Source organism: Anabrus simplex, chromosome 5 (genome assembly GCF_040414725.1).
Source record: "Anabrus simplex isolate iqAnaSimp1 chromosome 5, ASM4041472v1, whole genome shotgun sequence".
NCBI lineage: Eukaryota > Metazoa > Arthropoda > Insecta > Orthoptera > Tettigoniidae > Anabrus > Anabrus simplex.
This window is the reverse complement of record NC_090269.1, coordinates 262,792,779-262,817,523: the sequence shown is the minus strand read 5'-3', so window position 1 is coordinate 262,817,523 and position 24,745 is coordinate 262,792,779. Positions and strand designations below refer to the sequence as shown.

The window sequence follows — 24,745 nt, the reverse complement described above, 5'->3', positions numbered from 1 at the left end:
ACCAGATCATCAACAAAGTAAAAAACCAACCGAAAACCAAGCTAACCAGAACCACCAAAGATAAAAAAGAATACGCACTATTTACTTACAATAATAACCATATACACTCCATAACCAACATTTTTAAAAAACAAGGCCTAAAAATAGCATACAAAACTACACGCAACAACACCAACATACTATACAATTCCAAATCAGTCAATAACATAAACAAATACAACCACTCAGGAGTCTACCACCTAAAATGCAATGACTGCCAAGCCAGCTATGTAGGGCTTACTAGTAGAAGTTTTTCAATACGATACAACGAACACGTAAATGCCATTAAACATAGACACTTCTCAGCCATGGGACAGCACATTAACGATCAGAAACACAAATTTACAGACATCAGTAATGATATGCAAATCCTCAATATAAATCCAAAAAGCCCCTTGCTCAGTATACTAGAAGAATTCTATATAAACTTAGATAAATACGTTAACCCAAACTCCAACTTGAATGAAAACACAGACAGAAACCATATTCTTTTTCACGCAGTTATTCCTCTCCTAAAAGATTATTACTTAAAAAGAGTTAATAAACAAAAATCCATACATACAAATCAACCGCTCCAAGACTTCCCCTCCTCTAACCCCACTCCCGTCACAAGCGCTCCACACCCCACTCCCGTCACAAGCGCTCCACCCATCCCTTCAAACCTCCCCTCTACCGCCGCAAACTATAACCTCAGAACAACACGCAATAGATCTCAACAGGCAGCCACACAGAGTGCACGGTCTCAACATCTAACGTAAGTGATACGACATATAACTTACTACCACATTTCTATATCACATCATCTTATATACTTATTATTTCTACTTACAGATACATTATTTTACAAAACGACTGCCTCCACGGTACAACTAACGTGCAACTCAATCAGGACATATGACATTTAAAACGCACTTCATCTCATAATAGTCACCAACCTAACCTGAAACGACACGCGACAAGAAGAGAATGCTTTCTTAATAATATTCAGGAATTCAAGACAGCTCTAACAACAGTAGCAGCCTACAAAATTGCCAGATATTACTATCAAAACATCACGCAACTCACTCGTAAAGCACACACAGTACAAATATGTATTCGGTCCTATCTATGTAAACATTCATATATTTCTAATGGACCAATTATATTGAACTATAACAACTAATCATAACAACCCAAAGCTACCTCTGTGGGTCCGTGGTAGAGTGTCGGCTTCCGGATCCCAAGATAGCGGGTTCAAACCCGGCAGAGGTAGTCGGATTTTTGAAGGGCGAAAAAAAGTCCATTTGACACTCCATGTCGTACGATGTCGGCATGTAAAAGATCTCTGGTGATACATTTGGTATTTACCCGACAAAATTCATTAAATCTCAGCCATAGACGCCCAAGAGAGATCCGGTTTACTCTAGGTCCGTTAGATGGCAGACAGTAAACCGGAACGTCGAAATTGACGAGCAGACAGCCAGATGGCGTCAAATCGAAATGTCTGCAAACGGTAGCTGAGGCCATACGATTATTATTATTATTTATTTATAACAACCCAAAGTACTATTGTCAAACTATGTTAACCCCATTTTACGTCTGAAGAATGTGCATATAGCACCACATATTAGTACTTTTAATGTAAAGTATTTTAACAGGTATCTCATACCAGTATTTTAGTCCTAAGGATTCATTTTAACAAGATTTTTACATGCCTGTACCTAACAAAACAAACAGTGTCAAGGTACAACTCTATTTTAAGACATAAAACAAGAATAGAAGGTACTACAAACTTGTATTTTAGTATTAAGGATCCATGTCAACAAGGTACTATATACCAATATTTTAGTCATAAGAATCCAAATCAACAAGGTCCTTCTACATTTTTCATTTGACCGATCTATAAAAGTGAACAAGAAAACCTTATAAACCACTACATAAAATGTAATTAGGATACTGACAGTCCAATAGTACATCTTGAAGACCCTACATTGGACTTACTATTATCAATGTGTACAAATGCAAAAATAATTTTACTTCATATTGTGTAATATAAATTGTAAAGTGATAACATGTAGAACAGCATGTACCTCCCAGAAAATGTACATACTTTACTATCTTAGTAATCAATTCACTAGCATTTTGTCAAATTGATTAATTATATTCAATGCAATACTTTTGACACTGTATGCAGGGGAACATAGGACCTATATACATAACAGCTCAAATAGAGTAGGCCTATAAATCTCATATAACACATATTTCCAAACTAAGATGTACCTACCAACATTCTAATGACAATTGAATTTAACTTAAACATTAATCATTATATGTGATGTTTTTGTAGATATTTTTGTGTATGTCAACTGAAGATGATCCCTTAGGGGTCGAAACCGGTCTTGACCTTATTTACCAGTTTGGAAGTAAATAAATTACTGTATTGATAAGGTGGTGACTCATATTATTTTTGTACAGTGATACCAATCAATACGGAAATGAAGCTTATAAATAATAGTAATAGATGGTTATAACATTTTTTTAAAAAACAATTTATTGATTCTTCACCCTGCAATAGGATTATTGGACTCAAATCTGGCATTGAAATTAAAAATTTAAATGTAATTTTCTTGAATTCTGTTCATGAAAATTAAATGAATGTCACTGATTCCGAAGTCTTTCATATGTGAGAATACGAGGTATTAGATTTCCACCTAAAGTCTTTCTAAATATGAGCACACAGTTGTAATTGCAAATTGACATGAGAATTTAAATTTCTGTTGAAAGTTTTTCAGTTTTTCAGTTTATAAACCTTAATGTATAGCACACTTGAAAAGCCTGAAGTTCTTCTATGAGATATGAAAATTAAATTTGAAAATTAAATTAATCACAAAAGATGAACTTCTGAGAAATTATGAGAACTCTGAAATATTTGTTCACACGCGGCACTGAAGTTTCCACTGTTCAAAATTAATGAGAAAATTTTAGTCAGTTTGTTACTACTCACTTAATGAAAGAAATGTTGCTACAAATGTTGAAGGACGGATGTACGGAATGTTCCGTGGAGAATCAGGATCGGCGATGTTCCATTAACACACCATGTTGACGTCCCTCGATGAGGTGACGTTTGCTGGAACTGGATCGTGTAGAATTGCAGCTCGTTAAGGTGATTTTTCGCACACGGAAAATTCACTTAGTGCGAGTAGTTATCACCGACACTGTCATTTACTGTCGAACACAGTTTATGGCATAATTGAACTTTAAGACGTTAAATGAATAATTACAGTCCTTTCTGTATGAAATACTATTTAAAGTTGTTACTAAGAACGTCCATAATTATACAGTTCACACTTGAAAAAGGCAAATCACAGTCTATAATCACAGTCTTTGAACACGGTCATTAAATCACTAAGGATTATTTTCTGATTATCTGGTTATTATAACGTCATATTACCTCAGAAAAAGTTCTAAGTATTCACCCAGTTTACTACTGTAAGTCGTATACTAATATGGCATGAACACTACGTGAATAAAAAAAACACAGTTCAATGCTCGAAAAGAAATGAGTCCTGGTAATTCTACACATTAGTTTCTGTTCATTGTAGAAGTTCAATATTATGTAAAGTAAACTAAGTCCACACGTAATGATATACTCTGTGAACGTTAAATATTTGGTATTTGCACTTCAATAAGTTCACTCGTATTATATTCTCAAATGTCTTTAGAATTAGACCGTAGTCGCGACGCAATATACTAAATACAGTGCGACGTTTTTTATAATTTTGTCGGCGATATAACTTTGTACTCCGGAAACGCGACGGCAAGTACTTTCACCGTGACTGCACGGACGTACTGTACGAGGGTCAGTCTCCCCTCTGTCTCACTCACACACACATCTGTGTACTCGTCCTTGTACTGCTCTGCTCTGCTTGTTAGCCTTGACATATATACCGGCGCTGGGAGGGGTGGTTCTCTTGGTCATGTGACCGTGAGTGCATAATCTTCTTAGACTTTAAATTATTATAACTCAACAACCACGGGATGGATTAATTCGAAATTCACAGGGATTAACTTTTATGACATCCGCAACAATTCAGCGTTTGTCCCGTTGAAATTGGTTAAGGCGATGAAAAGCTTGCGAAAAGAAAATTCTTTTCGAGAAATATCTCTAGGGGAGGTGAGCTTCGAGCGACAGGTGACGTCACTTGACTTCGCCTAGTGCACTCGTGGAGTCTGGCACATGCTGGAACATTCCTTTGCTCAGTTGTTCGTACATCGGACGGATATTTTATGCTGGAATAACGTTTCTTTCGATTGATGTGGGCCAGGACCTAGGCTTTCCTGGTACAGTATATATATATATATATATATATATGATAACACATACCTAGGGACAGAATCTACTACATTTTGCAGTACCTCCAAATAGAGAAGAAAAGAGTACCTGCGAGAAGCCCTGCTGTTTTTGTAAAATAGAGTAAGGTAACAGAAGGAAGAGAATGAGAATGTCTCTTCCTACTACAGTTATCATAATCATAATCATCATCATCATCATCATCGTCGTCGTCATCTCTATATCCACTCCAGCAATCCGGGTGCGGTTGTGTATAAGCCTCCTCCAGTTCATCCTGTCCACCCACAAATGCTGTTCATATACGCGATGCCAATTTACATCTCTGATTTTAAGGTCCTTGAAAATCTATTTCTCCCAAACATCACAAGGTCTCTGAAGGATGTTTGGTCTCTTTCCAGGAACACTGCGGTCAAAGTATCCTCGAGGAGTCCTATGGGGGATCCATCCTTTTCATGCGACCATACCATTGCAATCTCTTCACATCGAGGCTCTCCAGTAAGCCTCTTTCCAATCCAAGATGTTGTTGGATATCCAGATCCCTTATTTTATCCATTTTTCCAGACAAAAGCAGAGGAACTTCATTTCTGTTACCTGAAGAGACCCTTCGTTGATCCAGTAAGTGTTGCTGCTTTCAGACCATACGCAAATATAGTTACCAGATATAAGATGATCTTTGAAATTAACGGAAATGTTTCATTCCAAAGTATTTGATGAACAGCGTGACAGAATGTGGAAGCTTTCTGTATTATGTTGCTAATCTCTTGATGTATGGTATTGTCCGAGGACAGAACATTACCTAAATATTGGAAATTGTCTACAATATCCAGCTCCTCATCTCCAATTCTTAGATGAACGAGTTTCCACTCATCACCAAGCCAACTGTCTTGGCTTTGCTGATTTTAACACCCATGGTTGTAAAAGATTCAAGCCAAAGATCTAGTTTATCTTGTACTTCGGCCTCCGTCTCTCTGCATACCATTACATCATCAGCAAAAATCAGGGCATTAGTTTTATGATCCTTTCTTTTAAATGCTTTTAAAAATTCATCCACTATGATTACAAAGAGGAGTGGTGAAAGATAACTTCCTTGCTGGACTCCATCCTTAGTTTCATACCAACCTAACCCTCTACCCTGTACCAGGACACAACTTTTGGTTTCATCATATAATCGTTGTACTCGTGCTATGATGTCATGATGTCACTGGTCACCTTCTTATGTCTCAAACATGCCTGCGTGGTACAGTCATGCTCTGTAAACTGACAGCTTCTCCTCTATTACACAATGATCATCTCTTATTCTTGCTTGATACAGAGCTCTTCTTGTACAGTAATGAATAGTAGGAGAAGTTCCTGTTGTTCACAATGGAGATTTTAGGTTTAATTTAGTGAATCAGATGTTCACCAATTCAACTTTTGGCACCGATTTCAAGATTTGCACAAATCCATTAGCAGGGTCAGGTTATCCAATCAGAACTGTCTATCAAGGACGTGGTACCTTGTAACTGTGACAGATATGCTGGAAAGAACTCTTTCAGCACTGTTCATAATAATAATAATGTTATTTGCTTTACGTCCCACAAACTACTTTTACGGTTTTCGGAGACAATGAGATGCCAGAATTTAGTCCCGCAGGAGTTCTTTTACATGCCAGTAAATCTCCTGACACGAGACTGATGTATTTGAGCACCTTCAAATACCACCAGACTGAGTCAGGGTCGAACCTGCCAAATTGGGGTCAGAAGGCCAGCACCTCAACCGTCTGAGCCACTCAGCCCAGTGCACTGTTCATAAACAATGTGTGAAATATAATGCAGGGTACTACATTACATGCTTTCTTCCACATCAAGAACTTCAGTGAGGCAAGGAAAAAGAATTGTGTCATATACAGCAACATCACATTTTGGATTTTTAATATATTTCTCTGAAGAATTTAGTTTCTTTCAAGGTCTATATACACAGGTCAGGATACGAATGTTACTTATGCCGCCGCCATTTCGGGACTCAATGCGGGCATTTCCTACAATTTTTCCATGTTGCATATAGGTGAGTTTCAAATTTAAAAAATGGATTTAAGAACATAAAATCAGTTAAAATTACTTTTATTTGCCTCGGATTGCATGTAATTAATAGTTTTCCTATAACCTGCGAATCGTGAAATAATGATAAGATATCTAATTTGTCATCTATAAGAACTTGGGATGCATTTGCTGGCAAGACCTAGTGTTATATCTTCTGGTATGGGCTAGAGCAATTTTGTTACTTTCATTGATCTGTCTCTGTCTTACCCTTGGCTTAGATAATATGAAAGTGACTGAGGTATGAGCGATGCTAGTAATGGCATTCCTTGTGCAGCCAGTCCCTGTTATGAATGGTGTGAAAATGTTGCTCACAGGGTCAGTTGGTACATGCATTTCAGTGGGCTTGGCAGACTGATATGTAATATCAACTTCTGGCTCAGTGAGGAAAGCAACGGGAAACTACCTCACCCCTTATTTCCCTAGTATGCCTCTTCAGTGATGCCTAGGCCATCTATGACAACTGATGGCAGAGCTGTTGAGGATCCAACCAGCCTTAGGGCTGAAGACTGAACATACACACATGCAAGAACTTGGGCTTCAGATATTGTGAACAGTTGCAATGGAATTAAAAACCGACTATATGACAATATTATCACAATAAATTTTTCAGCCAGTAGGCCTAATTTAGGATATCTAAGCATGGACAAAGTAATATAATAATCAAAGAAGTGTGGACAGTTAAAAAGAAATAATTACATATAGGTTAAGGCCTAAAACGAAATTACAATAAATATTACAGCCAACAATTTAAGCTACATTCCTAGTAACAGGGAAACATACATATTGTCGTTGCCGGGACAAAACCTCCTATGTGATATTTTTGGAGATATACTGACCCGCAGCACATACATTAAGAAGAGCGAGAATGGCTTGACAATATTCACACAATATTGCACCTTAGATGACAGAACCTTTTTTTTTTTTTTTGCTAGGGGCTTTACGTCGCACCGACACAGATAGGTCTTATGGCGACGATGGGATAGGATAGGCCTAGGAGTTGGAAGGAAGCGGCCGTGGCCTTAATTAAGGTACAGCCCCAGCATTTGCCTGGTGTGAAAATGGGAAACCACGGAAAACCATCTTCAGGGCTGCCGACAGTGGGATTCGAACCCCCTATCTCCCGGATGCAAGCTCACAGCCGCGCGCCTCTACGCGCACGGCCAACTCGCCCGGTGACAGAACCTTACCGGCCAAAGTTCTAAGCTAAAATATTTCACATAGGAGCGACGATATATTAGAAAACTGTGATATATTATAATATAGTGTCTGCCTCGAGTGTGATTCCTGGTACTGCCAGAAATTTAAGAATGGCAGGATGGCTGGTATGTGGTTGAAATGGTACATGCAGCTCACCTTTGTTGTGTCTGTGGCTGAAAAAAAGAGCTAAACACTTCGGGATGAGGACAGCAGTTAACTATTATTTTTTTGCTATTTGCTTTACGTTGCACTGACACAGATATGTCTTATAGTGACGATGGGATAGGAAAGGCCTAGGAAGTGGAAGGAAGCGGCCGTGGCCTTAAGGTACAGCCCCGGCATTTGCCTGGTGTGAAAATGGGAAACTACGGAAAACCATCTTCAGGGCTGCCAACAGTGGGGCTCGAACTCACTATCTCCCGATTACTGGATACTGGCCGCACTTAAGCGACTGCAGCTATCGAGCTCGGTAGTTCACTATTATATACATTTTATGTAATGTAACAAATTTTTAATTACACCTGCAATTTTGTACAATACGTTTATTTTAGATTAATGGGCCCATCAACCTGCAAAATTAACCTGATACAAAGCAATCTAATCGGCGTCTTTCTCTCATCATTAAGACTTACGAGTAGGCCTACAACTTCCTGAGTAATAAAATCCTGGGAATAATGAGTAATAATTACAATATTTTTGAATTAAAATTTATTTTACTAGTTCCATTTCCTATTGAAGGCAGCCCTCTTCCCTTTGGAGCCTTCCTGACACACGAGAAAGATTTCGGGGGATTAGGAGCATTGAAGAGTGTAAGAATGCATTCCATTTTAGCAGCTTCCTTCCATCTGTTCCCACTACTTTGAATTGACTTTCTTAAAAAAGAAGCTGCAAAGATTATAATCAAGATATAGTCAATAGAAATAGTTTGATAGACAAGCTTTTTACAAAATCAAATATAATAAACTTGGTGATTATTACTTCATTCTTTCTAGCAAAAATTATACTGACCACACACAGCTATGAATGGTCTGTTGGCTACCACTTATCACGTTAGCAATTCTGCACCCATTTTGTCCTCCTATTATCTCTCGGGAATCTAAATATTCTGGTCCCTTTAGAGGAGTAACTTTTACAATTTGGAGTTATACAATAACCCATTATAACTTATATCACATTGAATTGTATAAGATGCAGACGACAGAAAGTGGATACGTTTAGTCTTAAAATGGCTGCTGCCGCAAAGAATTATGGGAGCATGACCAGACCTGTGTATATAGACCTTGGGTTTTTTGTTAAAACACTAATTTCTACCATTATACTTTAATTCCATTGCAATGGTTACAAACTTACATGGATACTAGAGAAAGATGCACCTGTGAACACTGCACATTCCTCGAAACTCAGAGAGTTGGCAATTCACAGAAATGTATTACTCGAGGATAAAAATACTGACATGAGATATTAAAACTACTGCACAAGAACAAAAATTCAAATATTTTGGCATTAAAGGGTTGAGTCTAATTCCACCTTCCCCGCGTTGCCACCCCCTCCCCATGTTCCTAGTTCATATCCAATACCACTGTCCCCTTCCACATTCTCTGTCAGCAACTAATTACACTCACAGTCTATTCTGGATGAGGATTAGAATACTACTGCTCAATTATAATTTGGGCTTAAAATTGCTGCTATTGACCCTTACTCACAGAAGTGAACAGAAAGACCCAGTCATCAAACAGAGTAGGTCAACCACTTAAGTTTGTAAAAAGAAAATGTCATGTATCATGCAATTCAAGATGCAATTGATAGTAATTTGCAGAATAGATCATGCGAAAAGAAATGTCTTGGTACCATCAAAAAATGATCGATAAAATTCACTTCAAAAATTCTATAGTGCCTGCAAAAAACAATTATTGTCATTTTTAAGTTAAATCAAACTCCTTATTTATGCTTTTTGTGTGTTCTTTATTGTCTTTACACATCGAAGGCTGCATTACAACTTTTCATTTTCACATGCTAGTTTCCTAAACCAGCCAATATGTCCATTTTTATTACGACTGTAATAGTTCGTTAGTTTCCACATCAATTACTTGCCTGTGGAGAAAAACTCCAAGAGTTGCACGTGTGCTTTCAGGAAAATAATCTTGTTGAACAGCTTTACCCAAAGCTTGCATACATCCTTCTAGGTTCCATGTTAACTTCAACTTTTTATCTTCACTCTGAAAAGAAATTTTGAACATTTGATAATGAAACTTGAAGTTCTTGTTTTGCTTTAGAAATTACAGGAAATTTAATTAGACAAATAAGCAAAACACAAAAATTAATAAGTACACAGTAGTCAAGAAAAAAATAAGTGTAGAAACACTAGATACGTAAGTTAATCTCAGAGTTTCATATACATCAATAATCCCATAAGAGATAAGAAAATATATCACATGAAAGTATACATAATGTTCCAATTATGTGATATGCAATGTTTAGCATGTTATGGACATCCATAATAGTGGCTTGACATGACCAAAGTGCTGAGAATGAGTCAATCATAACCACAACACTGCAGATAAATTATGATGTAGGTCAGTTAAATCAGATCAACAGAAATAACATGCTAAGATTTGTTACATAAATACAGACTCTACAGATTATAGGTGAATGTAATTATTAAACATAAATTAAGAAACAAACTTTAAAAACAATTGGACAAACCTTTGTAGTGTGAACTTAGATTCAACACAAGTTATAGACAAATGAGAATCGGGTAATAGAAAATAAGTTAAGGAGTGGAACTGTATAATTTATTAATCACAGTGTGTTCAGTTCAATCATACTACGGTCCAGTTTCTGAGGAAAAAACACCTAAAAATTCGACTATAAAGGCAGGGTTATCCTGTAACGTCTAAATGTTGTTGTTGTATCTTATGGCGAACCCGGATTCCAATCCATCAGCTTTCTTGCGTTCCAGTATAGTTGAGTGAGATTTCCTGAAGTTCTGGCTGTCACTTTAAGTTTGTTAGAATGTAGCAGGTGTTCCTTATCCATTTTGCTTCCAGGGTCATGGTAGGATGTTGATTTATTTCAGATGAGGTACAAGACAGTCGTGGCCAGTGAAGTCTGAAGAAGGCTACAGCTTCTCTTCTTGGTTTTATTTTATACTGATCCCATTTAACATCAATATCCTTCCATAATTTGGCTTCTGCTGTTTTCTTTGCCATTTTTTCATGCCTGTTTTTTATAGTATTACATCTAAATTGTATTACCGTATTTCTCCGAATCCAAAAAGACTGTTTTTTCTCAGAATCTCATGTGAAAAATCAAGGGTGTCTTGCATTCGCGACCTAACAGTAATGAACACCATTGGCAGCTACCACGTTAACTTGTTGATAATAAACGTCTGCCTCTTTATCATAAATCGGTAGCCATGGCAACTGGTTGCACAGTGCCTCTATGAAACGTTGCTAGATCTTGGGAAATAGAGAAAAGAGAATGAAATTCTATTAGCCTCTACAAAAATGTTTCTCAAATCCGCAGAATGTGATAAAAACATGTGAGCCTTCAAGTTCCTAGAAAGGCCAGGGCTATTCAGTTGCAGAGTTATAACGTGTCTACTGTTCCTGATGCTTAGTAAAATTAAGTTTTATAGACAGCAGGAATATTTTCATGATGGATCGTCGTATTGTAAAGTTGCCTGGAACAGGTATTGCTGGCAAATTTTCACAGGTTCACGTCAACATTATGATGCCAATTTTAAGTTAATGGTTATTAAATATATGGAAAAGAATAATTGTGTAGCTGCAGGAAAATATGGCATAGCCAATATTCGGCGTTAGCGTGAAGACAAAAATAGCATAAAAATGCGTACTGTACAAAAAATGTGTGCGAAAAATACAAAGGTGGAATGGTTATACCACAATGCAATAAACTCGTTTGTTGACCTTCAATGTCCACGCTTTTATTATTATTATTATTTTTTATTTTGCTAGTTATTTTACGCCGCACTGACACAGATAGGTCTTACGGCAACGATGGGACAGGAAAGGGACAGGAAAGGGCTAGGAGTGGGAAGGAAGCGGCCGTGGCCTTAATTAAGGTACAGCCCCAGCATTTGCCTGGTGTGAAAATGGGAAACCACGGAAAACCATTTTCAGGGCTGCCGACAGTGGGGTTCGAACCTACTATCTCCCGACGCTTTTATTAGGCCTATACATCGCTACCTGTTGAAGTCAGCCGAACTCGGCAAGAGAGAAGTGTGTGTAGCTGCAGCCAGTTGTACCTGACGCTGAGTAAAAGTAACAGTTTTATAGACAGCAGGAATATTCTCCTGCGGGCTCTCCTTGATATTATGATGCCAATTTTAAGTTAATGGTTATTAAAGCAGCGGAAATTAAGAATAATTGTGCAGCCTCAAAAAAATACGGCATAACTAAAGCAATGATTGGTATTGGCGGGAAGACAAAGATAGTCTAATAATGCGTACTGTACAAGAAAGACTTCATATGATTTTACAAAGCATTTTGTAAGCCTAATTTAATTTTTTTTTAAGGAAAAAGTGGGGGTCATCTTCGATTCAGAGAAATACGGTAGTTCTTATTTCTCAAAATTATCAATAACAAAGGATACCATTAGTAAGGAAAATATAAGTGGTGTATATAAATTACAGTTTGGTGACTGCAAGTCCGTTTACGTTGGTCAGGCAGAACAAGACATGAAAATCAGGACGAAAGAACATATTTTTTTAAATATTAAAAATATTATATATAAAAGCACCTTAGTTTGTAAGAATAATCTAAAATTTTTATTTATGTAAACAATCTTAGCATGTTATTTCTGTTGATTTATAGACTGAAGGCAAAGTTGAAACTTGAGTTCCTAAAACTTGAGTAATTTAATGGAAAAATCTACATCTAAAACCCATCATCAATGTAACTTATTCATTACTTTTAGTATAACATCATCCTCAGAAAGCCATATCTGCGATTCCTGTTCTCTACTGATGTATATATGCTGTATATTTCTTTTACAATTGGTTTTACACAGCACCGACACAGATAGGTTTTATGGCGATGATGGGATAGGAAAGGCCTAGGAGTGTGAAGGAAATGTTTTTCTTGCTAGTGGCTTTACGTCGCACTGACACACATAGGTCTTATGGTGACGATGGGATAGAAAAGGCCTAGGAGTTGGAAGGAAGCGGCCGTGGCCTTAATTAAGGTACAGGCCCAGCATTTGCCTGATGAGAAAATGGGAAACCACGGAAAACCATCTTTAGGGCTGCTAACAGTGGGGTTTGAGCCTGCTATCTGCCGAATGCATGCTCACAGCTATGCACCCCTAACTGCACAGCCAACTAACTCACTCTATATATAAGAAACCATACAAATCCAATAATACTGCCATGCTGACCTTCCCACTCCCCTTTAAACGCTAGAGGATCAGATAATGTTTCACCTACTCTACTTATACAAGTTCTATTTTCGGGAAGTCTATCCACCCATACAGTCACTTTTTTGTCTAGTCCAATAGCCCTAATTTTCTTCAGCAGTCCCCAATGATCTACCCTGTCAAAAGCCTTGGATGGGTCTTGTTTGCTTAATGCACACTCTTCAATGTTTGAAGGATACCCACCTTCATTCGAGTCCTCCATTAGAAGCCTAACATTTGTTTTATTATTTACAATGATATTATTATATCTATTTTTTAAGTTATTTACAAAATGAGATAATTTGAAGAATGTTTGCTGCTCTTTGCAGAAATATATAATACTACTTATAGTACCCATTTTTTGTAAGGATTTATGAGAAAGGAATAAAATGGTTAAATTATGGTGGACCGCAAGTATATGTGTGTCTTACAGCACACTCTTGTAGGCAATATTTACCCAATAAACGCTCAGAAGAAGTCATATAAAGCTAGCTGTAACTAAAGCACTGGTTCTCTACTTGCAGTACCTACTACCTTCAGTGTCTGACTTTGTGACATATATTGATATTTCAAAGGTCAATCTGACAGGGAAATGCAATCTCTTGAAGTTCATTGGTAATCTAATAATGTTATTGGCTTTACGTCCTGCTATTTTTTTAACGGTTTTCGGAGACGCCGAGGTGCTGGAATTTAGTCCCACAGGAGTTCTTTTATGTGCCAGTAAATCTCCAGACACAAGGCTGACGTATTTGAGCACCTTCAAATATCATCGGACTGAACCAAGATCGAACCTGTCAATTTGGGGTCAGAAGGCCGGCACCTCAACCATCTGAGCCATTCAGCCTGGCGATTAGCAATCTGATGGTATTATTGGGATGTGCAGAACAGAAACATGCTGGCCTTTGATAAAAACCAAACCCCACAGGGCAACAGCTCTGAAGGGCCTTGGCCTACCAAATGACCACAGCTCAGCCTAAAGACCTAAACATTACGAGGTGTCGTGTGGTCATCATGATGGATCCTCTTGGCCATTATTCTTGGTTTTCTAGACTGGCACTGCTATCTCACAGTTAGATAGCTCCTCAATTGTTATCACTAATTTGACCTTTATAGCCTCATTCCACATACCCTTCTATCATTGTTTCCACCTGTCTGTACAGGCTTGCTTCAAGTCTGTAACTTCTAACTTACAAACAAGATATCCTGAGTAAACCCAGCCTTTATGCCCATGCAGCAAAGTCGATCTGAAAACAGATTGATAATTTCATCCGAGAACTAAGTTCACTTGCACAGAATACTGTACCGTTAATCATAACCATAAGCGCACTGCATTAGCTTTGTAATGCCTTGATTTATTGCACTCAGTATATTACCATCTGGGAGAATACATACAGAAGAGTCCCACTAATCCGAACTAATTGGGACCGAACCCTGTTTGGATTAAGAAAAATTTGGATTAGGTGGATTTTCATCAAATACGCCAACATATTGACTTTAAGCGTTTATGTGGTTAAGTATTAAAATGATTGAAAGTAGGAAATTAGTACAGTATGCTGTAATTTATTTTACAACTACATTCCGAGGCTTGAAAACCAAACCATCATCATCATCATCATCATCATCAGTTAACCGTCTCCAGCTTTCCAGGTGTGGTGTATACTTGGTTCCAATCCACTCCTCTTGTGTTCTAGATCTTGTTTGACTTGTTCGATCCATCTCCTTCGAGGTCTGTCTCTAGGTCTTTTGCTGTCTAAGGTTTTCTCCAACCAGGGGTAAAAAATAAAAAATAAAAATAGAAATCATTCAGTAGCCAGCCCCTTTTCATCAGGATCCAGCAAATTTTTTGCAAATATATATTATGAAAACTACAGGTTAGACTAGGATAAAGCTATGCATTGTGTTTGAAATGTGACCTTAAGTAGTGTAGTCTATCAGTCTATAAGAATGGAAATTTATATTTTAAGAGATACTAACCCAAATAATCACCAGTTACCTTCAAGGACAGCGTTTTTTAAAATTACACTACATGTGCCTGTTTGATTTCCCACCAATACGCAAACGATCAATACATTTTGTTGCACCAAAGTCCTTTAAAGATGGTCCATTCAAAGATATCATCATGAGATCACTTAAGTTCTTCTCGGCAAGCTTGGTTCGCAGTTTGTGTTTAATAATATTCATTGTACTGAACCCTTGCTCACATGGTGAGTCGATACAGGAATTGTTGCCACTATACTAGGAAGCTTCCCAAAAACTGGAAATCGTCCTTTCACAGTCCGTGATTTTTCAAGTAGATCATTCATTTCCGACTACTTTGAACTTGTACCGCTCGCTCAGTATGTCTTCTACGTTGTTTTCCTCAATTTGAAGGTGTTTTCAAAAATGAGTGGCAAGAAGCTGTATTTCACTGTTGCCATCATTTTCCAGTTGTTTTCCTGATGGCCAGAAATATGTGTCAAAAACACCAGTGGCACTTTGAATGTCCTCATTTTGAAGAAAGGTGTCTTTCACAGAAAGGTAATCCCACTTGCCAAAATATGTACCTTGTCGCTCGTGAAATTCTTACTCGACACACTTGATAACTGTATTCCACTGAAAACCCTGAAAGTGTTATAGCAGAAACAAACTTTTCCGCCATTGGGCTCTTGGTGTTCTGAAGTTGCTGCAATGAATTAACTGCATTATTTGCATGCACTTTTATCTGACAATCAGATCATACCTCTGAAATACAAGTAAAAGTCTTTTGAATATACTCAGATAGTCATACAAGAAGTGAACTGCGGCAACAAATTTGAAATCCTTGATCTTGTTTAGAAGACCTTTAGCTGTGATTCCTTCTTCACCTTTCCTTTCAGAAATATTCTCTAAATGCACCACTAGGCATTCCCACTCTGACAACTGGATGCAAAGCATTTAATTTGCTTGCTACCCATCTAACTTGGTGTAAGTACTACAATTTAGATATTACACATTTCAGCAACTCCAAAATTTTCTTCAGTTCGCAAAGTCGTTTTGGTGAATGTTGATAAAACGTATATAGTTTCTTGAGTGTAGAATCAATTTCATCAATGAATTTTAAGTTTCACATTTTTCAGTGAGTGAAGAACAATGAGTTGGAGTTGATGTGCAACACAATCAAGTTCACAATTTTTTCAAATATTTTTGTAACCAAGCCATTATATTGTAGATACCAATCACACATGGTGTTCCATCAGTCCCTATACCTATTAGTTTTGTACCGTGAAGAGTTTTCCAAGCCCTAACTGAAGCAATTCTGTTTCTAGAACCTCCATATAGCTATCACTTGTTGCATCTTCCAATGACACAATAGAACAGAACAGAGCCTCTCAAACGCCCAAAATCTCATGCGTGCGAATCGAGGCGCAAGAGCTCCGTGCACTGAGCATCAGTTCCAATCGGCTCGGCTCGGACCAACGCTTCATCTCTGGGCTACTCGGCTAAGCTCAGCTCGGATTTAGAGCGCTACGGAGCAAGTGAGGAAGAGGGAGACAGGGGGAGCGGGCGAGACAGGCGTGGGGAAAGAGAGAGACAGCGCTATTGCTCCAAATCGAGGAGTGGGGGTCTGCACTCTGGGCAACCAAGCAAAGTCGTCTTTTGCACCATGCACAGTGCATGCACCAGGCGCATGCACCCTGAGAGGCCCTGCAATAGAAGGTCACCTTATTTAAAAAAATGTAAAGTATCAGCTCCTCATCATCAGATTTATCTGTTGATCGATCGAGTAAGATACTGACATGAACTTTCCTTAATGTTACATATAAAATCTTCACGAAGATCTGAGGCAATGTATGAAATAAATTCTCTGCATTGTATATCATTCACATACTTCTCTGAATCAGTAACAGTCAACTTGCTTGACAATGCAACCAAACCTTCAAAATCAGTGTAGGATCTGTTATTTTTTTTTTTGCAATATGATAAGATGCTATGAATAATGCATTCATATGCTGTAACATATTAGCATTCATTTTCTTTATGCACTTCGATAAAAGTGCACATTCAGGATTATTCTTGAAACTTTCAGCCCACTGCCGGCCCCGCGGTGTAGAGGTAGCGTGCCTGCCTCTTACCCGGAGGCCCCAGGTTTGATTCCTGGGCAGGTTAGGGATTTTTAGCAGGATCTGAGGGCTGGTCAAGGTCCATTCAGCCTACATGATTACAATTGAGGAGCTATCCGACAATGAGATGGCAGCCCCGGTCAAGAAAGCCAAGGATAACGGCCGAGAGGATGCGTCATGCTGACCACACGACACATCATAATCTGCAGGCCTCCGGGCTGAGCAGCGGTCGCTTGGTTTCCAGTTTAAATGGTCCTGAAATTCCGGATACAACTTTAGAATTTTTGTCGGAAAAACTACGAAAGTTACTGCATAATTTACACTTCACAATTCCTTCTTCATAGCACAACTATGGTAGTAATTCAAGCTGCAATTCTCTGCATAATGTATCATTCACATACTTCTCTGAATCAGTAACATTCAACTTGCTTAACAATGCAACCAAACCTTCAAAATCAGTGTAGGGTCTGTTATTATTTGCAGTATGATAAGATGCCATGAACAATGCATTCATATGCTGTAACATATTAGCATACATTTTCTTTACGCACTTTGCTAAAAGTGCTAAAATTTCCGTTTGCCAGAAAATTGAAATTTCGATGTATTTTTAATGAATTTGCAAATATAAAGGCAGGAACTTTCCACCTAATCAATACATTTATTCTATTATAAAGAACTTAAAACATGCTAATATGAGTACCAGTTTCAAACCTTTTAGTGGGTCATCTTCAGCTGAAGAACCTATTGTCGCAAGTCTCGGGCTTGTAGAAAATATGGACTTTGAAACAGTATAATTGTAACACAGTTTTAGGTTGTTAATATGGTTTTAAATTGTGTTCAATTTGACGTAGATAAACTTATGTGACTGCCAACATTCCCAAGAACCTATATCAGCTGATGATGACACAACAAGGGCGTCGAAACTAGTTCTGATTGAAATATATGTTGTAATTTCATCTAAACAACAGTTTTTATGTATTGAATAAGGTGGATCCAAATTGTAATAAAAGTTGTAATCTTGGTTCAATACGGACAAACAATGAAATTTATTAATTTAATTGGAATCAGGAGTCGAGCGCTCTACTACAGTGATTCACCGAGGCAGCTAAAGTTTATAATCTTTCACCCATATTGTTCTTAGTTTACGTAGATTATGTACTGAAAGGTATAAAATGGCAGGGTGGGATTCATTGGGGTGAATGACTTCGTCGTAATGGCAGACTGTGCTGATAGTCTGCAAATCTAATATCTTGGAGCGTGAAAAAGGGTGCAGCGAGTATGACATGAAAATGAGCAAAAGTGATGTCAGTTGGGAAGAAATCTTAGAGGATTGAATGTCAGGTAAGAAACCAAAACTGGAATGGGTGGATCATTTCAAGTACTTGGATAAGGTAGAAACCTGCCAATCTGAACCCTGCTAATCTGAAAATCCGCCTAATCCAAACAGGGCTAGGAAAAAAGTATACAAGATTTGTTTTGAATTTTAAAACAGGAAAAAATAAAGATTAAGATTAAACTAGTTTTTCGAAATCGAAACATAAATTTATCACCACAGAAAAACATGAAATAAATGCTAAAAGAGTAAACAGTGAATCTGTCAGCGATCCTATACACAAAAACTAAAAAAACCGGAAGGCCTATACCTACTAACAATGTGCATAACAAAATTTGAATGCAATTTTTTTAATGTTAATGACAAAACAAACAGAAAAGTAAATCAACACTTAAGAAGTGAAGTCAGTGATCTTCTTTTGACGCAGCGCACTGAAACGACATGAAGAGGCAATATTTTGCCAACATCGCATAAACATTACATCACTAGGAGTTGGAGTGGCATGCTATTCAACGTAGCATAGGGCGAGGTCAAGGGCACTGGCAGCGGCACTGTGTGCAACTACATCGGTTTGGGCATACCCCTCGTCCTCACTATCATCTGTGTTGATCTCAGCTGACGTCCCCTTCACCACTGCTACGTCTTCATCTGCATAGTATTCCTCGTGACCACTGTCGTCCTGAAAACTACAATCGGCACTTCCATCAAGTGTTTTCTCACATTCACTCGCTTCTGCATCACTTTGTGTTACATTTACAGGCCCTACTTACGAAGAAATCCGAAAGAATACACTGTTACTCACATAAGTCAATTTGTGCGGCTTTGTTCGTTTCATTTTGCCGATTTTCTCAAGTATAACACAGAAACGTAAAACACACTAGCGTTAAATGGCTTCCGAGTTCGCGGACTTCGATGTCTGATGCAACGTTGCGAATTTTCCGTAAATGCACAGGAATAAAAACAACCGTACAGAACGTTCAATACCAAGATGCTGTAATTAAATTAAAAGTATAAATAATGTTCGGTGAAATTACAAGAATTGATGACCAGCGTGAAATTTATGGTGTTCAAGATAATGATAAGTCAAACATTAAAAATACTATAATCTATTAACTTCATTGTCCGTACTGATGGTTAAAGTATTTGCAAATATAAAGGCAGGAACTTTCCACCTGATCAATACATTTATTCTATTATAAAGCACTTAAAACATGCTAACATGTCAGTACCGGTTTTGACCATTTTAGTGGGTCATTTTCAGCTGAAGAACCTATCGTCTTAATAATAACTTATAATCCTAAAACACAGCTTGTCCTAATTATGAATGACTCATACTAACTTAAGATGATGTATTGTAATAAAATATGATTGAACAAATGTTTTTTTTAAATCTGCAAAGTTCACAAGTTCGTTTTGATGCTGATCTGACAAGCCATAAGCCCAAAAGCCTATACAGTATTGTGTCTATAAGACGAAGTCTCTCATAGTGCATATGCACTGCTGGCGGTCCTAGTAGGCTATGCAGTGGCCTCCACGGTATGCACTAGCCATGCGTCTTGGTATTTACCAAATGATGAGCCAAACTTTGCACAATGGGGCAAAACACTGGCAACCAAGAATGCGTTAGCTGGAAAAATGTATAATATCCAATATATCATTGCAGACCAAGAGGCTGGAACATCTATTAGAGATGCGAAAAGTGCTGCCAAGAGAATGTCTAGGAAGTGACACAGGTTACTAGTAGCCACCTTAGGAAACATCATGGTAAAAAAGATTAATACTACGCATAAACCCAGAGCAAAATACTGAGAATTTGAAAAACCAGAAAAGAGGTCTGAATGCCAAATGAAAATTAGAGACTAACTGCCCAAATGTGAAGTAGGAACAACTGAAAAAGAATGACCTTGATTTAAGAAAATCCTGTTGGACACTGCAGTCAAATTGTTGGCTGAATAAATAGCAGAGTAATAAAGAAAGAAACCCCATGGTGGAATGAAAGTGTCCGAACAGCAATAAAGGAGAGAAATGAAATGAGGAAAATAAGAGATAGGGAATGTCAGAAAGGTGTGGCAAAGAATGAAGAGAAATTAGAAGAACTCAGCTGTACAGAAACCTGGGAAAGAATCATTTCTAATGAGAGAGAGAGAGAACTAGGACTAAATTCGAACAGAAACTAGAAGAGGACAGCAAGATCAACAAGAAATTGTTACGGTTTACAATGCAGTGAAAAGTCAGAAAAACAAGTATGAAGGAAATAAGGCCCTGGAGAAAGAAGATGGAAATATCACTTGGAATAACAAAGAGATGAGAGGGGACAGTATTTTAAAAAATTATACAATGGTGAAAATTTAAATAGCAAACAGGAGACCATGGCAAAAGAAAATATTCAAAATGTGCAGACCCCTATAACATGGATGGAAGTGGAAAATTCCCTAAAGAACATGAGAAAAGCCAAGGCAATGAGGTAAACATAATCAAGGCAAGTGGAGTGTATGATTGTTTGGAGTCCTAAACACTATTTGGAGAAAAACAACTGCCCAAAGACTGGACTAAAGGACTCATGGTCTCTCTATTCAAGAAAGGAAACAGACTGAAACCCAACAACTACAAGGGCATCACTGTTCAATCCCATGGATTCAAAATAATGTAACTAATCAGAGAACAGATATTTTTTACAAGTTGTTTTATGTTGCAACGACACAGACAGGTCTTATGGCGACGGCTGGACAGGAAAGGGCTAGGAGTAGGAAGGAAGTGGCCGTGGCTTTAATTAAGGTACAGCCCCAGCATTTGCCTGGTGTTAAAATTGGCTGCCGACAGTGGGGTTCGAACTCACTATCTCCTGAATACTGGATACTGGCCGCACTCAAGCGACTGCAGCTATCGAGCTCGGTAGAACAGAGATTAAGAACCTTCACAGAACTACAGCTTGAAGAGGAGCAGTATGGTTTTAGAAAGAATAGGGTAACAATATATCTAATATTTTCTGAAGGATGATCATAGAGAGCACTGGGAAAAAGTAAAAGATATCTTCAATTTCCTAGATATTGTGAAGGCTTATGACAGTGTACAGAGACAAAAATCTAGGAATGCCTAGTGAATAAATCTACACCATGGGCTTTAATTAATAAAGTAAAAATGCTGTAACACTGATAGGGATGTGTCCAAACAGGCGATGGATATTCAGAGTGGTCTAAGATTAGTTAGAGCCACTTTTATTCATTATTGTAATGGATGAAATAATGAAAAGAGTTAAGAGACTCAACAACAACTCTGAGTTTAAAGCTCTTCCCTTTGCACACGATGATATGATACAGGGTAATAATAAGGCCGAAGTACAACAGAAGCTGAAAGACTGGAATGCTATACGTATTCAAGGAATTTGGTCTCAAGCAAGTCCAAAACAGTAGTGTTGCCTGTTAGTGGAGAGAACGTTTCAAAGTTGGAACAAGTAGATCAGTTCCCCTATCTTGGCAGTGTTGTAACAACAGATAGACGATCATCTTCAGAAATCATTAGTCGAATAGAGATCAGAGCACTGTTTTATCATCTTGTGAGAAAACTTCTTTGGGATAAGCACATTCCAGTAAGATCAAAATTAATATTCTACAGAAGCTTCGCCGGGCTGAGTGGCTCAGACGCTTCAGGCGCTGAACTTCTGACCTCAACTTAGCATGTTAAATCTTTCCTCAGTCCGGTGGTATTTGAAAGTGCTCGAATACGTCAATCTCATGTCAGTAGTCAAAAAGTAGTTATTGGGACATTTAAAAAAACACATAATTCTACAGGAACTTCTTTGTACCAGTTGCCACACACAGTCTAGAAACCAGCATCCAAAACAACCAAAATATCAGCAAATTACAAGTAGTGGAAATGAAGTTCTTAAGAAGTATGATTCAGAAAACAATGAGGGTAAAATAAGAAACGATGAAATACGCCATCTTGTCCAACTGAAACAACCCACTAGCGAGATGTGCGTCAAAGCCAGGGCAAAATGGTTTGGTCATCCTCAGAATTGACCCGCAAAGAACAGCTAGAGTATGGTTTGAGAAGTAATTTTGTGTTCTGATATATTACTATTAATTTATTATAGCTGATGATGTCCCTTAGAGGACAAAACATGTAATAATATAATAAATTATAAATTGTATTGAATATTTGGACCACTTGTTTATAATATTTAAGTTTATCTTAAATATTCTCCATTGGATATATAGTCAATACGGGATTATTATTATTAGAAATGAAGCTGTTAAAGCTTGTTACATGTAAGGAATTTCAAGGCAAAGGATCAAGAGATCAGCCAAGCAAGAGATAGATTGATCAGATAGGAAAAGACCTAAATGTGCGAGGTCAGGATTTCAAACAGGTTATGGAAGAAGACCCTACATGAACAGAGATAAGTGGGGAGCACCTATTCACTACACCCAGAAAACTGGAGCTGGTTTATGATTATGAGGATGATGATGATGATGGTGGTGGTGGTGACTATTGTTATTATTTGAACTGTGAGAAAAAATTATTTGGAATTATAAGAAACTGTAGGAATGAAATAGTGAACACATGTTTTGTGAAGAATAGAGGAGGAGTAATACTGACAAAACTGGAAGAGATAATGAACAGATGGAAAGAATATTTCAGTGAACTGCTGAACGTGAGAAACCAGACGTGTGGAGAAGGTATCCAGGCAGCATGAGTAGAAGTAGTAACAGATATCGAATCGGACATTACAATGACAGAGGTGGAATAGGTAGTATCAAAGACGAAGAAGGGAAAAACTGTGGAATGGATGAAATAGCCATAAAGAGCACCACGGCTGCAGGACCAGTTGGTTTTCACTCGACTAACAGAATACACATGAGTATAAGGATGTAGGAAAAAAAAAAAAAAGTGCATGATGATTGGGAAAAGGGAGTTTATAACACCAACATTCAAGAAGGGAGATAAGAAGATGTGTTGTAACTACCGAGGAAACACCATCATCTCCCAGGCTGTCAAGATAATGGAAAGGATATTGGAGAGAACAATTAAGAGAAATGGTGGAAAGTCAGTTACAAGAGGAACAATTTGGATTCAGAAGTGGGAGGTCAACTGAGGAACCCATTTTCATTCTGAGACAGATCATGGAAAAGAGTTACAAAGATTATGACTTTTACGGACTTAAAAAGGCACATGACAGCATCCCCAGAACAAAAGTTTGGGAAAGCCTGAGACACAAGGACATTGGCAAGGAACTAGTAACAATAATAAAAGCCACATATGATAACTGGATAATTGTTACAGCTGTATGAAGACAACAGTGGGTAGAATAGAATGGTTTGGAATTGACAATGGGCTAAAACAAGGGAGTATGTTGTCACCTTTACTTTTCATAATGATGATGGATGACATCATAAAGGAAGCAAGAGAAGATTATAGAGGGGAAAGAATGAATGTAATGTTGTTTGCAGATGATGTGATCTGGGGAGAAGATGAGGAGGAAGGTACACTAACTGCTGAATGTACTGAATAGAATAATTGAATAATGGGGATTGAGGATCAACATGGAGAAGAGCGAGACAATAGTGACGAGTAGAGGAAGTAGAAAAGAAAAAAATCAAAATTGGAGACAACGAACTGGAAAAAAGCAGAACACTTCAAATAATTGGAAACGAACTGAGAGAAAATGGAAGATTGGATATGGAAATTTGTGGGAGGATCCAGCAGGGAAGTGCCTATCCTCACCAGTGATGCCAACTTGTATTTTCAAGATCCGCTAATTAGTAATAAAAATCCGCTAGAATTCCGCCAAGAAATCCGATCTCAAATAATGAGCAATAAAATGAGCAATAATAATATAATAATAAAAAAAGTAAATGTCTGCACTCACCTGATCTGTGAGTTTCACTGGGATTAATCCCCTGCCTGCGAGGTGGCGAGGTAAAACTTGTAGGCGATTTAGTGCCGAGTGCAAACTAGGCGAATTCCCTACCTCAAGGGCCACACACACAGAACAGGCCAGTTCAAACAGCCTTCCTTCATAGCATAAATATAAATGCTACTCTCTTGGTTTCATTATCTGTCGTAATTCGTCAACGAAGAGATAAGTAACCTTTCCCTACGCATTACAAATTTATGATACCATGATCTCATAACATAAAATCCAAATAACGTGTTTTCCTCATGTGACTGCTAGCTCCTAACAAGAAATACAGAATAGCTCGGAGACAGACTGGAGTACAAATTAAAAAGAAACGTAAAATGGATAAAACACTGAATTCCGCTAGGATAAATC

At 37.8% G+C, this 24,745-nt stretch overlaps 1 protein-coding gene across 3 annotated transcripts in view; it reads right to left on the bottom strand.

Annotated features, from left to right (window-relative positions):
* RanGAP (Ran GTPase activating protein) overlaps positions 1–24,745 on the bottom strand; it is a 232,050-nt gene that overhangs the window by 24,512 nt on the left and 182,793 nt on the right. For all 3 annotated transcript variants that reach the window (XM_067147370.2, XM_067147371.2, XM_068227612.1), the window contains one exon: positions 9,736–9,860. In XM_067147370.2, the coding sequence (XP_067003471.2) occupies positions 9,736–9,860 (125 nt within the window). The remainder of the gene's footprint in view (positions 1–9,735; positions 9,861–24,745) is intronic.